The sequence below is a fragment of the Enhydra lutris genome, unplaced genomic scaffold (genome assembly GCF_002288905.1).
Source record: "Enhydra lutris kenyoni isolate GAN:26980312 unplaced genomic scaffold, ASM228890v2 scaffoldscaffold8, whole genome shotgun sequence".
Lineage (NCBI taxonomy): Eukaryota > Metazoa > Chordata > Mammalia > Carnivora > Mustelidae > Enhydra > Enhydra lutris.
In genome coordinates, this window is record NW_019154092.1 from 8,029,523 (window position 1) to 8,047,337 (window position 17,815).

The 17,815-nt window shown below is 35.3% G+C and overlaps 1 protein-coding gene across 5 annotated transcripts in view; it reads right to left on the bottom strand.

Annotated features, from left to right (window-relative positions):
• Window positions 1–3,249: 3,249 nt before the first annotated feature.
• The window catches only part of LOC111142405 (ankyrin repeat domain-containing protein 12), a 128,511-nt gene continuing 113,945 nt past the window's right edge, over window positions 3,250–17,815 (bottom strand). For all 5 annotated transcript variants that reach the window (XM_022495472.1, XM_022495470.1, XM_022495471.1 and 2 more), the window contains 4 exons: window positions 14,905–15,003; window positions 11,173–11,316; window positions 8,341–8,436; window positions 3,250–7,731 (listed from right to left, as the gene is read on the bottom strand). In XM_022495472.1, coding sequence (XP_022351180.1) covers window positions 7,546–7,731; window positions 8,341–8,436; window positions 11,173–11,316; window positions 14,905–15,003 — 525 coding nt within the window. In that variant the 3' untranslated portion in view covers window positions 3,250–7,545. The remainder of the gene's footprint in view (window positions 7,732–8,340; window positions 8,437–11,172; window positions 11,317–14,904; window positions 15,004–17,815) is intronic.

Genomic DNA, 17,815 nt, shown 5'->3' on the forward strand with positions numbered 1-17,815 from the left:
GGATTTGGGGCTTATTTGGTTTCACAAAGGCAATGCCTTCCTGAGTACTCTATTTGATGCCCTGGGTATTAGATCTTTCCTCCTTGGCTGATGGGAACACAAACTATGCCCAGCCTCATGTGAGGTCATAGGATTGTTCTGCTACTTCAGCATCAATGGAAGTGAAAATGTTTAAGAATTGTTTTTAGCACGTAAGAATAAATTTCTGTGCCTCTGTTGAAAGAAAATTATGTTATAACGTAATTACTCTGCTACAGAGGTGACTAATAGGGAGAAAGCTTTGAACTATAATACAAATGAACTTTCGAATTAAAAAGCATTAACAAGAGGTGCCTGGGTGCCTCAATCGTTAAGCATCTGCCTTCGGCTCAGGTTGTGATCCCAGAGTCCTGGGATCGAGCCCTGCATCAGGCTCCCTGCTCAGTGGGAAGTCTGCTTCTCCCTCTTCCACTCCCTTGCTTGTGTTCCCTCTCTGTCAAATAAATAAAATCTTAAAAAATAAAATAAAAATAAAGAGCGTTAACAAGCTGCCATGAAAAATTATAGCCTGTTTCCCCAAGATCAATAGGGGAAAATATTGGTCCCATCATGTAGTGTTGTTCAGAATGAATATACAGAGGGGATAACTTGCTTCAGTAATTATTTCTACTCATGATTAGGAGCTTCAAGATTAGGAGAGTTGACTTTATCATAACCTACTGGAAATACGCTATATATTTGAAAGATTGCATATAGAGTATAAACAGTCCCTGAGAAAAAACTAAAATAATCCTAAGAATTAGAAGAATCATATCCTTAGCATCATATATTTTGTAATATTAGATTATCAGACTGATTGCTAGGCAGTCTTCCTACCAGAGTTCAGAGTTCTATATGTGAACCCTGCCTGACCTTCACAACAATGAAGAAGTCTCATGGTGGAGAATTTCGGAAATTTTGCTACTGTGGATCTTTCTTGTTGGCTGGAACAGTCCTGTGCATAATCCAAAATACTTAGTTTTCCATGGAGAAAAATCTAATGGCTGTGGAATTCTGAATGAAATTAGACTCAGAAGCCCATTCTAAAGTGATTAGTCCAGCCTAGAGTTCTGAAGCTTACTTTGTCATCCATTCCATCTACCTAGGAATTTTTTAGTTCCAACTTGTTATAATAGGGCTGGATTGAAACTATGAAGCTAGTTGAGGAGTCTATCTGGGAAGATATTTGCTCCTTGGTCTAAAAGGAGCATTTCTCTGTAAGGGAAAGCAGGCACAAGAATTTTTTTATTATTGTTTTAGCACAAGAATTTATCTCAGTACTAAGAGGTTCACTGAACATCTTTTTTTTTGGGGGGGGGTTAAAAAAATTGCAAAATACCTAAGTGTCTAAGAGGAAACAGGTTAAATAGATTATGGAATGTCCGTATGATCAATGTTTAATGAAATGGTAAATCATTTGCTATTAAAAACATTATGATGTGAGATATATATAGATCATTTGATATATGTATCACATGGTACCTTTATCAAAAGCATGTCACTTTAATTTTTTTAAAAAAAGATTTTATTTATTTGACAGAGAGAGCACAACAGGGGGAGCACCAGGGAGAGAGGGAGAAGCAGGCTCCCCATTGAGCAGAGAGCCCGATGTGGGGCTCAATCCTTGGACCCTGGGATTATGACCTGAGCTAAAGGCAGATGCTTAACTGCTAACTGAGGCCACCCAGGTGCCCCCAAAGCCTGTCACTTTAAAGAACTGACAGTGTTTGTTGCCAACAACGTTTGACCTTTCAAGTAAAGATTAGAATTTTGGAAAACTTGTAGTTGTCACTTACAGCTTCACAGCTTCCGATTACTTAAAAGACATTTTTTATGAAATCAGTGGTGATATTAACAAGTATGAATTTTTAGTATTATAAAATGAGCTCTGTCAACATTTGGAAGACACACATAACACCGTTACCCAATGTTTTCTAAAGGATCAATACATGATGTTAAAAATCATTCACTGTTAAAAGAGCCGAAGTGCAAGATAAATAGATTTAATGTAACAGAGTTAGCAAAAGTTGATTATATAGTTTTGGATTCCACAAGGTGACTAACTTTTAGAAACTATTTGTTGTGGCACCTGGGTGGCTCAGTCTGGTAGGGGTCTGACTTCAGCTCAGGTGACTAACTTTTAGAAACTATTTGTTGTGGCACCTGGGTGGCTCAGTCTGGTAGGGGTCTGACTTCAGCTCAGGTCATGATCTCAGTGTCCTGGGATAGAGTGCCAACTGGGCTCCCTGCTCAGCATGGAGTCTGTTTGTCCCTCTGCCCCTCTCTCTGCTTGAACTCTCTCTTTCTCTCATAAATGAATAAAATCTTTAACAAAAAGAAACTATTTGTTGTGTTTTGATGTGGAATCAAAGAACAATGCCCACATTTGTTTGAAAATCTATTAAATATTTAAAATATTAACATGTTCTCCTTCTTTTCCTATTGTGTGAAGCCATATTTTCTTCATACAAACCAAACCAAACCAAAACCAAACAAATAATAGATACAACGCATTGAGTGCAGAAGCAGATATGAAATTTTTAGGCCTGATATTATGTAATTTGCAAAATTTAAAATAATACACTTTTCCTAGTAATTTTTAATTTTGGAAATATATTTTTCATAAAAGTATACATGAATAGGTTTAGTAATACACTTAAAAATTGTTTTTAATTGTTTTAATTTCTACTCTGGTAAGTATCAACTGATGTAACACAGAAACAAAAGCTCTCAAAGTACTTTCAGGACTCCAGAAACTACTCATTAAGAAAAATGGAAAGGCAGGCCACAGACTAGGTAAAAACACTCAGGACAATGCATCTGACCACAGGACTTAAACGCAGAATATATAAAGAATTCCTACAAATCAGTAATAAAGACAACCCAATAAAAATGAGCAAAACATTTGAGGACATTTCACAAAATATGTACAAATGGTCAATATGCATATAAAAAGTAATGTTCAACCTCGTCAGTCATCAGGGAAATGCAAATTAAAGAAAGGTACAAGGTGCCACTACACATCCACCAAATCACTGAAACTGAAGACTGACACCACCAAAGGATGAAGATTCAGAGCAATGGGTCTCTCACAGGTAGGGGTATAAAATAGTACAACCACTTTGGAGAACTGTCAGTTTCTAATAAAGTTAAACATACAACGATATTCTATGACCTAGTACTCCAAGGTAGGTACCCAAGAGTGAAAGAATATGTCCACAAAAAAAGATGTGCAGATTCACAGTTTTATTCACAATAGTCCCCAAATTGGAAACAATCCAAATGTCTACCAACAAGAGAATGAATAAACAAAAGTTTGTACAATATACTACTGCTCATTAATAAAATGGAACATATTACTGATATATGCAACATGGATGAATTTCAAAACCTTATGTTGAGAGAAAGAAGGCAGACACAAGAAAATAGTATATACTCTTTTGATTCCATTTATATGAAACTCAAGAACAGGTACAAGAAACATACAGTGATGGGAATCACAGTGGTCTCTTCTGGGGTAGGGAGTACTAACTGCAAAGGAGCACAGGGAACTTCCTTCCATGATGCAAATAATCACAATTCAGGCAATGGTAACAGTATATACATTTGTTAGGACTGGCTCTTTTTGTTTAAACTGGACTTAAACGAGTTTAAAAAAAAAAAATGGAGAAGGTACTGATAATGAGCTCTTAAGCGGAGTAATGGGCACACAGGTATCCACAAAAGCTTGCTTCATTCTGTGCTTAACAGCAGAATTTTCTTCGGAAGTGGGGAAAACGTGGCTACCTGAAAGCTTTTTATCTGGACTACTCAGATGTTTTGATATGGCGTATAGCTTTTTTTTTAAAAACGCATTTTAAAAAGTCATCAATAGAGTTAAATAAATGTGTTTCATAAATAATCTTAAATTCTGTGTTAATAATCCACCTAATAAAACTGAATCCCCATGCAAGCGAAGGTGTTTATCTTTAAGTAATTTTATATGCTACTTTCTCTTATGGAGATATGCACATGTCTAAAAAGTTTACATTATTTGCTGATATTGTGTAGTATTCAACATTTAATCACTGGAAAAAGTCATTCTAGATTTATTTTTCACTGTTTTTATGCTGATAGTTATAATTCTACATGCTCTTTTCACCATATTGATTAAGGGAATTATTTAAACTTTATTTGCCTCCATCTGTTCTATGAACTCTGGTTCTACTGATTGGAAAAACTTCGGGTAACTGCTACTGTGGAGGCTTTCTAACCCCATTTTAGGTACAATGGAGACTATGGTGTCAAGAAAGCCACCAAGAAAATGAATTAAAAGATATTTAATCCATTAAACTTCACAAAGTTTTTCCAAAGACTAGTATCTCTTGTATCAATCTTTTTGCCTTAAAAGTTTGAAAGGGATTTTCGGAAAAATTATGAAAATGCTCTCTTTAAAAATTTAAGAAGATAAGACTATCTGATGAGTTTTAAAGTCAATTTCCTCTATATAAAATTTTGGGGGTTTATGTACCAGGATACCAGAAATAGAATAAAAAAATATTGCTAGCTTTCTGAATAACTAAGAAAAATACATATTTAGCACTGCACTCAATTTCTAGAATGAGTATATAACTATTAAGTCTGTTAACATGAGCCTCATGGGGTATTTGCTTGAGATTTTTATGATTATGAAGTTTGCAGCATGTCTAGCATTTGTAATTCATTTCTGAGATCTCATGACTGAAGAGAGTTGAGCTATTCTTCAGAGGCTGTTGCCCCAAAATGAGTATTTCTGTAATTTTACTACTGCCCAAAGTAAACACTGGTGTTTGGCTTAGAGTCACATGGGAGTGGGAAGTAAAAAAACATTTAGCACACATTTCACTCTTATTTTTTCTATAAAAATATAACTCTTTATTAAATAACATGCACAAATATCAACTAGTCATTTATTAAACAGATATGATTTAGAACAAGATTTAAAGAAATACAAATCCTTAGGTACAATTTAGTATATCTTGTTCATGATATTTGAATAGTTAAAAAAAAAAATCACTGATTAAACTAACCATCCTTTATTTCTCTTTCAGAATCCTAAATCTTTTTAGGTATATACCCCATTCCAAGTTTTTTCCTAGTATTTCAGAGCTTTAGAATATAAAGCTCCTAACTACTTACTTAAGTATAAATTCCACCGAGAAGGCATTCAACTTTTCGTGTAAGCTATCTGATCAGCTTTGAGTCACTTTACAAGGAAACCTGCAGAAGCAGAAGCATGGCATCAAGGCTCCAGCAACTGGAGGTACCACTGAAGAGGGTGAGAACTAGGTTAGTATGTAAAAAGCTGGGACAACTAAAATATGCCAGATTCCTGCCTGCTTGTTCTCTTCTGCAGCTTGTTCTGTTTGGCCAAACAGTGATTTCCCCTCCTTTTCCAGTTGGACCCTCAGAACAAGATGCTGTATAAATTTACACCTCTCATATTTTCTATGACTTCAATGCTCAATAATCTGGTTTTTTAAGTTTTACGCAAAAGTATAAACAAAATTTGCATTGAGTTTTTCCATATTAAAAAGTATTGCTTTTATAAATTAGCTTTTAATGTTCCCAGCCTTAATAAACTTAACTTCAACAAAACCAGTGCTTCAAAATCTACCCTGCCTTTCTTGGCCCCAAGTATTCAATAAAAAAGGCCCAAATATCTCATCTAAATTTCTAAAGAACACTACATCCAACCTTTATAATAAAGTCCTTGCACTGTGTATCTTTTACACGTGCTGCTTTATTGCGCATGCCAAGTACAGTATGAATTAAAATATAAATTGACGTAAAAATTCAAAAATCCCTAAGCTTAATATATACCTTTGCACTCAAAAACTTCAGTTTTTACATTCTCTCCCATTAGCTGGGATTTCCAACTTGCTTGCTGAGTTTAAGTCACTTTATTCCTCATATATCCTTTTTACTTTTCTCTATCAGAATAAAAAATATCCAGCATTATTTTATAATTCAAGAAAGTACTGTGGAAAGTTCTGTAAATTTTATCTCATATACTTATATTCAATTTTACTGTAACCTAATTTTCCTTTCAAAAATGTTTAATAAGTTGAGCAGATTTCAGACCTGAAATATTCCTGAATATTTAATCTACTTCATGTTATAGAAGAAACTGGGTTTTTTCTAAGTATATTGCTAATTATTTTATTAAAAACAGCATACCAAATCTTATTTTAATTATAAAATTCTGAAAATTATATGTTTTGCATCTTGATACAAGGAAAAAATACAACATATTAATCAATTTTTCATAAATATTGAAGAGATTGATCAGAATATGCCTGTTTCTTGTACTTTTGACTACCAAATATCTCTTTTTTTGATTTGAGTACTCAGTTTGTATTTTAAAAGTGCAAAGGTTATTAAGCTTAAAACATTATATTTAAGCAATGTAAAAAAGTTTTACAATGATTTAACATGACCAATAAAATTTATTAAACATATTTACATATATTCACAGATTCTTTCATACTTGAGTATTAAAATAGACATTTACAACTTCAGATTTTTCATTCAAAGGCATTTTGGGAGGGGGAATGGGTTCTACTGTGTGAGATGAAATAAGAGCTGTTTCTTTGCATGACTAATTCTAAATAATGTGTCCAACATAGTGAGTCATAGGTACTATCCCAGGAGACTGGCATGAAACACCCTACACTACTTCAGGCATTGCTTATGGAGAGAGTTAAACTGTAGGAAGCATGCAGTACAACTAAGTCACAACCTTTACAGTTATGGTGATGAAAACAAGCTAACTCAAACACATGCAGGCCTTATTTAAAAGTTTTGCTACCTGAACACATTACTACTACACTCCATACAAACGACAACTTTGGTCCAATAAAACATTAGACACAACAGCTTTACAATTATTTCTTTGTACATGTTTTGACTACCAATCCCTTTGTATACATTTTGACCATTAATTACAAGATTTACATCTGCACAATATGTATAAAATAAGTTATTAAAAAGGAAGACAATATTAAAACTTTGAAAAGAAAACTGTACAATTAATTTACAGATAAAATAAACTGAAGAAATTTTGTGCCAAGTTTTTCTTCCACATTAGAAACTATTTGGTAGGAATTGAACCTTTTAGTTTACCAATATATTTTAATAAAACTTTAAAGATTTGAATACTAGTGGTTATCTTGTTACTTAGGAGCGCTAACAACTTCCAGTGCTGTTAGCAGATTCTCAGCTTTTGAAATATCTACCACGGTCTGCCAACATGCTCTAATGTAATAGTTACCTCTCACCAATATAAATACTAGATTTCAGTTAGAAACTGGATCTAGGATCCAAAATAATTCTCTTTTCATTCTTTATAAAATGACAGTGTTTACTACATACATAACCAACTTTAGTCAAACTTTACTAACAACTGTAAAGGCATAATATCAGTATTTTTCTCAAAAGGCAGTGTTCCACAGTTTAATACTCTTGAGCCACATGAGTTTAAGACGACACCACCAGAAGGAATGGCTGCTATATGGGAGTTAATTCAAAGTCATCATTAACATCAACAAGGGGAACATAAAACTCCTGGATTTCATAAATACTGATAGATTTATAGGTGGCAGGATCAAGTTCCTGGAGTTTGAGCTGCCATTCTAATCTCTGGACGGCATTTAAAGCTGCAGCTTCATGTTGTTGTCTCATTAAAAGACAGGTCTATTGAGAAGAAGAGAAGAGTTAACTGATTTTTCTGTCAAGTTTGCTTTAAAAATTAATCTCACCCATAGTTTCCTTAGTGATTAAGTTTTTAAATTACACACCCATTTCTGCTTTATCCTGTCTGTATCCATATGCCAACTATTTCTGGGTCTGCAACTTCACAACTCTCTGACCTCACAGACTAATTTGAAACTGCTCTTTCAAATAATGAGATTTCAAATTATCAAAAGAATCATGAACACCTTAGAAGTGATTTTTGAAATGATTTTAAATCTCCAACCAGATAATTTTCTTTATGAATTATTTATAGTATATATTCTTTCTCTGATTGCCCTCCCCCATTCTTTCATTGTCAGAACGATCACTAGACTTAGATACTGGACAGCAAGCATAAATATCCCCATCAGAAACTGCTACTTCTGTGATAGTTTCAACTTTCATACTACACTGGTCTTGAAAAATGGACTTGTGCTCTTTATTTTCCTTTACTTTCCAACTGTAGCCGGCATGAGGATGCATGACTAATGGCTATCTCCTTTCCTAACAGAGCTACACTTTCCATTTAAGAGGGAAGCATCCATTTAAACTGAACTTAAATATACATACCTTTAATTTGTCAAATTTATCATCCACATCTTGTAACCAAGACATGAATTGTCTTGCATTAAAGCGATCCCTCACAGAAGTTTTACTGTCATCAGACTGAAAGAGAACATCAAAAGTAGTTGAATACTATACAATTTACTAACCAACTTTAAAACCTATATGCCATTATATCTCTTTATGGTATAATGGAATGATGAAAAGAAAGATGGAAACATTTTGAAAAAAGATAAAATGTAATTTTTTTATGCCTAGGACATTCTTATTAAAATAAAATTGATTTCATTTCTCATTTTAATTTTAATGTTAATGTTTACCGTATGTAGGGAGAAAAAGTGTTAAGGTGAGCTACAGCACTTTAAGGCCAACATTTTTTCCAGGACCAGTATTTTGGAGTGATCATAAAGAAATTCTTTATCAATTCTTAAGAATACCAGTTTTGGAATTAAGACGGCTGTATTCAAATGCCAGCTTTGTGTCTTATTATGTAATCTTGAACTAATTATATACTTTCTCAATTTTCTACTCCGTAAACAGGGCTGAATACCTCTTTTAATCTTGTTTTGAGAATTAAGCCTCTGACGTCCTCATCACAATGCTTGGGCGTACAGGCAGCACTCACTCCAATAAACATCTGCTGTAATTACTGCTATTACTATTACCACCGCTGCTATCCAAGTGACATCCAGGCATCATGTAGATGCTCCCAGTTTTAGCTGTTATCACTTCCTCCTTGGTCCTCTGTAAGATGTTTTTAGTATTTAAGATTTTATTATTGAATCTTTTTAATATTACAAGCTTATTTTGAAAAGGAAGAGGTCTGACGAGAAAGCAGGCTAACGGACGATCTAAGCCCTTAGCTAGGAAAGGTAGACGACTTCTCCTTTCCGTTAATTCCTCGGTGGCTCTTCTCACAGGAGCCCGCTACTCACTGAGAGACCGTCTACTCTAAAGCCAGAGGAGAAGGACGGGTAAGAGTTCCATAGTTTTCCTCAAGAGAAGGACAAAGTTCTTCTGTCCTTTAATTATTAGGCCGATCATGGCCTAATCTTCTTTTAGTTTGTGATTTGGGGATCCTTCTAAGGGTTTACTGAGAAAACTCACTTATTTTTGATGTTCTCCTCTAACCTATCTGGGGCAACAGATTCTTATTTATCAGAAACGTCATCCTGTTGTGGTCCAGTGGCTTTCCATCTCAATTTCCAGTTCTGCTATGGATTGCTTTTTATTTTTACATCTTTTGTCATTTCGGTGAGTTTTGGAAGGAAGACAAAATAAAAAGGTATGTTTACTCAACCACTGTGAACCAGAAATCTTCAAGAGACTTTCCTTGTAGCTTAATTTATATTGTTCTAAAGTTGACTTCATTACTCTATAATTGCACAAAACTTTAAAAGATCTCAAGATATTTCATTGTCTAGTCCAGCCTTTAGTAACATAAACTGTTCATTTCCATTATTAAAAACCATTCATTCTTCCCTTTAAATTCTTTAAAGCTGAGAATTATGTAAATTCCCTCAGTGGCCTTTTCCAAAGTGTATTTCCTTAGAGTCAAATAGTTCTTTCTTAAGATCCAATTATTTTATTATTATTTTAGAGAGAATGCATGCAAATGGTAGGTGGAGGAGTAAAGGGAGAGGGGGAGAGAGAATCTTAAGCAGGCGCCATGCCTGGTGTGGAGCCCTACGCAGGGCTTGGTTTCATGGCCCTGAGAGATCATGACCTGAGCCGAAATCAAGAGTCAGATCCTCAAAAGACTGTGAGCCACCCGGGCTCTCCCCTTCTCCCACAATTATTATTCTTAATAGCCTTTTCAAATATCTCTGAATACTTTCATTTGGATAAAACAGTCAGTGACGTAAAGTTCGAAATCCACTGTTCTAGTTTAATCTTTTTATGAGTTTTAATCTTTTTATGTTTTAATGCCCAATTATTTTAATGACATAGTTAATTTATAATTAAATTTTATTTTTTAATAATTTTTAAATTTTTTAGCATATATTTTTATTAACATATAATGTATTATTTGCCCCAGGGTACAGGTCTGTGAATTGCCCAGGTTTACACACTTCATAGCACTCACCATAGCACATACCCTCTCCAATGTCCATCATCTTTTTTTTTTCTTACAGAGAAGAAAAATAAAGCCCAGAGAGAACTAAGTAATTTTCTCTGTAATATACCCTACATCCTTTGTGTTTCTATTCTGACTTAAAACAGCATTTCTTAATACTTTTGTGTAATAATCCTTCACTGTCCATGCTTACTCTTTATTTTAATCATTATATTCTATGACCAATGAATTTCATTCTCGTTTGTGAGGCACAAGATATTCTGACAACTGATATGTCTGGTTCTGAATTCGTATAATTTCTATGTGGCAGTAAACTCTATTCAAGACATAGCTACAGTTTTTTTCCACAACTATATTTGTTTATTCCAGAAATATCCAAGACCAAAACAAGACCTGGCCCTATTTTAGCACCATCACAATCTAGAGGTTCAATTTGCCTGTAGTGTCTTCCAGCTTACAGTTGCTTTCCAGTTGCCTGAAGGTACAAACACCCACTTTAGAAACAAATTACAAATTATGTAAAAGGGCACTATTCTAAACACATATTGGTTTTGTAAATATCAGCTTTTATAATCTGAGCCTGATGTTTAGAGGATTTTAGAAAAAAGATCAAGTGATCTAGAAGTACTTTATTCTGCCAGAACTGTTTTTCTCTTTTGAGTTTTATTGATTGCTGGATTCAAGTTTCTTCTGTGGGAACAGATCACAAAAGCACCCAAGCTCTATTTAGGAACATTTTAACTGTATCAATGGCACTTTACCTGAGCGTCCAGCGGCACACTGTACACTTCTGCGTCCAGTAACACAGTGCATGCGCTAAATGGCAGTGTTTGATTTGCCAATGTTCTTGCAGCTCTGTAATGAACTCGTAGAACTTCCTGTTCATTGGATACAATGAGTTTTTCCTAGTTGAACCAAGAATAAAAAAAAAAAACCATAGTTCTTCAATCACCTGTTTTTTCAAATAAAATAAAATTACTTAAAATGTACTAAAGGACCTGAATTTCAGAGAAGCTTTTTTTTTCTTAAAGATTTTATTTATTTATTAGGGAGAGAATGAGAATGTGCCCAAGCAGGGGGAGGAGCAGAGGAAGAGGGACAAGCAGATTTCCGGCCAAGCAGGGACCCTGATGTGGGGCTCGATCCCAGGACCCCAATATCATGACCTAAGCCAAAGGCAGACGCTTAACTGACTGAGCCACTCAGGTGCCCCTCAGACAAGTTTTTTCTTCACAGAGATTGAGAGATTTGAGAACTCGAATTGTTCTAAAAGTATAAATAAATGTTCTTTCCAAAAGCGGCAGGCTTTTTAAAAAAATTATCTTTTCAAGTGTACAATGGTGGCTTTTAGTATAGTCACCAAAATGTTCAACCGTCACCATTAATTTCAGAACATTTTCATCACCCCAAAAAGAAACTCCATATCTATCAACAGTCATACCCCATATACCTCCTCTTCCCCTGGCAATCACTACTCTACTTTTTGTTTCTATGGATTTACCTACTCTGGATATTTTCTTACGAATGGATCCATGGAACATGTGGTATTCTGTAACTGGCTTCTTTCATGTCACATGTTTTCCAAGTTCATCTGTGTTACAGCATGCGTTAGTACTCCATCCCTTTTTATGGCTGAATAATATTCTACTATATAAACACACCACATTTTCTTTATTCATTCATCAGCTGATGGTCTTTTGGGTTGTTCCTAGCTTTGTGCTATCATGAATAAGGCTACTATGAACATTCACACTCAAGTTTTTGCTTGGATGCAAATTTCCTTTTCTCTTAGGTAAATAACTAGGAGTGGAGGTACTAGGTCATATCGTAGTTCTATGTTTAACCTGGTGAGAAACCGCCAAGTCATTAACAGCAGTTGTAGCATTTTACATTTCCATCAGCAATGTATGAGGGTTCCAATTTTTTCACAATCTTGCCAACACTTGTTATTATCTTTTATTATAGCCTTTCTAATGGATGTGAAGTGCTGTGCCATTGTGGTGGTAGCTCGTTTTATGATGAACATTTTCATAGAAACAAACACTGTACCTTGATGCTGATATTAAACCTCTGACAATCACAGTACAATCCTGTCTTAAAATGTGTTAACTGGGGTGCAATACTTCCAGTTATGTAATATGCAAACTCACCCTATCATAAAGTTAATGAAGTCATCAGGCAATCCTCTGCATTTATTAGACTGGGAATCCTAGGGTATAGCTACAATCCCAACCCATGGCGATACTGGTTGCAGACTTGTGCCATCTGGTGGTAACTGTCTTCTTCGGTTTAAACATCGGTGGGGGCAACCCTAGGACCGGTGGCTGGTTAGAACTTCAAGGATTCCTGAGTTCAGGAATCCTTCCATTATAAGATGTCCATCATTTTGTTGGTTCTATCTGGCAGACTGAGCTGATAAAATATTAAAGATGTGGCTGGTATTCTTCTCACCACATTCCCTATTCTCTCTTGACAAGAACTTTATTCTTCCCCTACTGGAGGACGGAGGCCTCACCATATCCAAGTATGTATTACTATAGAGTTTTACTGTATTTATAATTTAGTGAAAACACAAACACAGTCCTATTTAATCTCTTTTAAATTTTATGTAACAAATGATACTCAAAAGAGAAGAGGTAAGTCTAACACTTATGATTCATTAAGTACAAGTTTAAGGTGGGACTTGAAGTGATAATATATCCAAAAAGTTGATGAGATGCTAAGAAAAAATAACTAGAAGTTTTCCTAAAAGATTGGCCATAATTGTATAGAGATTAAGAGCAATAACCAAAAATGAAGTCAGACCCTAAAAAAACTAAGAGATACACTGCTTAAATGACAGCCTAAATATTTCACTTTAGGTCATCATTCCTTTTTTTTTTTTTTAGGTCATCATTCTTAATGTTATGTCTTTGCACTTCCAGAGCATCGCTTCTTAAACAATGTCTTCTGAGAATGGGTTATGCATGCCCCAAAGTACTCCCCACCTTAGTTCTTGGAGAGGCAGAGTGGGGCATGACGTAGTTCAAGAAACTGGGCCAGGAACTCTGGGCTGTAAGATGTGTTTGTTCATTCAGTGCTCATTCAAGTATCGTCATCACTTTCAAAGGGAAAAATGACTCTAGAACAGAGGTTCTTGACTTGGGGTCCTAACATTGCCAAGAAGCCCGTAGATAGACTGGGGAAAGTGTCATCTGTGAACCTGGATGTAAAAAATTCTTTATTTTTTATTAACCTCCAACTGACATTTCTTTCAATTATGAATATAGGCCACAAACCACAGAAATATCAAAAGTATCTGCAACTTTGCCATCCATAGAAATCACAAATATTTTCAATTCATATTGTAAGTGTTACAGATAATTGCCCCCAAATGGTATCATTGTTTGCTGTCACACTGGTGAGGCATTTTAAATTGTCTATTGGTCAATATATGAAAGCACGTGAGTAATTTTTACTATCTGCTAAAGTTTTGAAAATTGCACAGTACAAATAAGAATTCTTAACTACCTATAAGGCAGCATGGCTTTTGTTACATGGATAGATGAACAGATGAAAATATGTTACCAGGTGGCTTCAAACATGCCTGATGGTTGAAATAGCTATTGATGTGTATAATGTGACTTAACTTCTTATTGAGAACAAAATATTCACTGCCATAGGTCATGCACAATGTTGTAAGGTCTGTATCAGTGCTTCTTTCTTTTACTGTTCTCTTTGCAATGCTATAAATTTATTAATTTAAAAAGATAATTTTGAGAAAAGGTTTTATATTTACCAGATTGTTACACGGGTCTCATGGCATAGAAAAGTGAAAAACCTCTGCCCTAGGAAATCAGTTATGTAAGAATCAAACAAACTGCATACTTTTGTTTGTAAGAGTATATATATATATATGCCTCTATAAAGAAGGAACACATTTCATACCAAGTTTCAGAAGTCCCTGGCCCTCCCAAAAGATTAAGAAGGTGCTACATTTTTGTCAATCCAAGTGAAATGAATTTTATGATTTCTATAAATAGATAGGTTTTCTCACATCATCCCATGCCAAGATTAACCACTAGAAACTAGAATACGAAAGCAGAAATCTAAGGACCAATAAGAACAGCTTTTCTAAGTATTCTGCACTGAAGCAGAAAACTTGGAAATCCAGCTATCTAACTAGGAATTCATCACTTTAGTTCCACAAATTCAGCAAATGATAACAAGAAATTATTAAGAGATTTTTTATACATCAAAAATACACTCAACACGAACTGTAACATAAGGACAGCTACCCTAAAACAGGCTTATAAATTCCCTAACTACACAGGTACAAGATAACAAAATCAAACCATTTCCCAAAATGGTTCTAAATAAGGAAAATCCCCTAAGGCAGTTACGTGTGTGTGTATATATAAAATATATACATATACACATAAAATATAATGTAGGTCATTATGATCTATTGTTAAAATACAATAATTTTTTGCATAAATTTAAACACTTCTTACCCTTTCAATACTGTGTTGCAAACGTAGTTTCATTCTTACAACTTCTTGTTGCCGAAAAAGCTCTTTAAGTGGATCTGACAGTGAAGGTGGTGGTGTAATCTAATTTTTAAAAACATACATTAGTTAAAAATACAACGAGCTATTCCTAATTTTTAACAAAGTTTTATTTATTTAAGTAATCTCTACACACAATATGGGGCTCAAAATTACAACCTCAAGATCAAGAGTCAGATCTCTTCTGACTGAGCCAGCTAAACCTCTTTCTGGATCAGTTAATAAAAACATAAATTATCATGTTCTCTGAATTAGATAATACAGTAACAATTATACAACCGATTATTCTCAACTTCGAAGTCTGAAGCACAGAACATACCGATAAACTTAGATGTTTTAATTCTGAGGCCACAGCAAATTTCAAAGAGCAAATTAAAAAGCCTAAGGACTAAGGAAATTCCTTTTTTACAGAGACACATTTTAGAGCATCAGTAAGTGACAGCTCATAAACAGGGAGGGAGGGTTCACAAAAGCAGGGGGAAAAAAACAAGCAAACAGTCTGGTCCTAAAGGTTATAGCAGCCTGAGTCTTAGTGTAGTAAACATAAAGTCTCTTTGTAGACAGAATACAAATCAAAAAGTGGTGAGTTTTACATTTACTGAATTAAGTCTTTTATAAAAAGATGGAATTATCCTCTAATAGATCTGTAGTTTTCAAACTTCTTTATTATAGGTGATAACCCATTTTGTCTTTCCGTACACCAAAAATCTTATGGTTGGTTCATCTCTAAATCGATTATTACAGTGGACTGCATTCTGGTATATGCTGGAGGTTAAGGAAGCAGATACCATCTATGCATTGTTACACAGTTAATATACAGACATCTGTGATCCCCTAATATTCTCCCTCTGTCTCTTGGAATATCTATATTCCCCCCCCCACCCCATCTAGCTTCTAACTACTGTCAGCATTTAGGGAAAAGTAAAGTATCTCAGTATGTTCAGGAACCATAGAATAACTTAGTTGACTTTTCTGATTCTTCAGAAGGTGGGACAAGCAGATTCTATGTATGTCTTGATGTGGGGCTAAAGGAATTATACACCATATATGAAAAGCTCTAGCCAAAGAATCAAACCTGGATCTGATTGGGACTCTATAAACAGTTTACAGGAATTATGGGGGAGTGAAAAAAATGTTAAATAACATCACATGATTTCACTCAGTTGAATCGATGCAGAAAATTCTACAGGACAAATAACTTACTGGGGCAGATTATTTATCAGGCCTCTAACTACAGTAATAAAATTGTTTGATTTCTGTGCCTTATAAACATCTTTAAGTTTAGTAAGAGTAACAGTGAAGTTTAGTGATACTATCTTGAAGTTTTCCAAAATCATAAAGGCTTCCTTTATGCAGGCCAGAGGAAGAGTATCTACTCCTTTGAGCCTGGGGTATCAGAGAAAACTTCTTGGAGAGGGTAATGCCTGAGGCTACATGTTAAAGGAAGAGCCAGAATCACAAGGTGAGAGAAATGCATTGTGGGGGGAAAAGGAAGGGAAAGAAGAGAGGGAGATAATTCCCAGAAGAGAGGGCAGTGTGATCAAGTGCACAAAACAAAGAGATAGTATGGTGTCTGGAAAAGTACAAGTTGTTCTGGAGACATCAACTTTGAGGGAAAGAATGAAAGGGCATGAAGATGGGGAGATCAGTAGGGGCAAAGTAATAAAGGTTGCAGTCTAATTCTGTAAACCAGCTTTTCTTTCCTTCTTTTTTTTTTTTTTTTTCAAGACTAGCTTAATTTTATTTTAGAGATTTTATTTATTTATTTAACAGAGAGAGGGAGAGAGAGCTAGTGAGAGTGAGTGCAGAAGCAGGGGGCGTGGCAGGCAGAGGGAGAAACAGGCTCCCAACTGAGCAAGGAGCCCAATGTGGGGCTGGAACCCAGGACCCTGGGATCGTGAGCTGAGCCGAAGGCAGATGCTTAACCAACTGAGCCACCCAGGCACACTTAGACTAGTTTTCTTAAAGTGTGTTCCACAGAACACTGGGCCCATAAACATGACTTGCAGGAAATGGTTCCAAGAATGAGTAAGTTTGGGAAAACTGTACATATATGCTTGCTTAGGTATCTAATTGACAAATTAAACTTATTCATTCTGAGAAGTCCTGCAGTGACAAAAGAAACCTATTATCTTTAGATTAACGGTGTTCCATTTCCCAAACGTATCTGACCATGAGCCCTCCCCACCTTGCCCCACCATCATCCCCATGTGTTTAATTACACACTGTGGAACAGATATTATGCATAACACATTAAGGTAAATTTTGTATGTGGTGGGAAACCACTGAAAGATCTTACAGTTCACTACTGTGTCTGCAGAATAGGTATTAGGAGGATAAGACTACAGGCAAGAAAGTAAGGAAGCAAATCACTGTGACCCTGGTATGAGGAGGAGGGAATGGAGGGGAAGGGGTCTAAAAATATGGTGACTAAGGATAAAAGAGAGGGCGTAGCTGCAGAGGACTTGTGAGTCCTTTAGCATGAGGACCAAATGGGTGGTAAGAGATAATCCAGGAGGGGAGAGGGGACAGGAGAAAGAGGGTTTTGGGTTAAATTCAGGCCTAATATGTCAAGTTTGTGGAGCTCATGGACATTCAAGTGGAGCTATGTCTATTTAGCAAAAAAGGAAGCTAAGAGAGGTTTGGGCAGAATACGAAAATTTGGAAATCTTCAACATCCATGTACAGAGAAATGGTAAAACCGCCAAAAACAAAATATATGGAGGCTTTCTGAGGAAACCTCCCCTTTCCTGTTTCCCCATCTATCTTTACATAAATCATGTTTGGAGCTTTTGTCTTTTAGGATCTGTTATTCCCAGGAGTCTCCAGAATATAAACTCTCCTGACAGATTCCCTT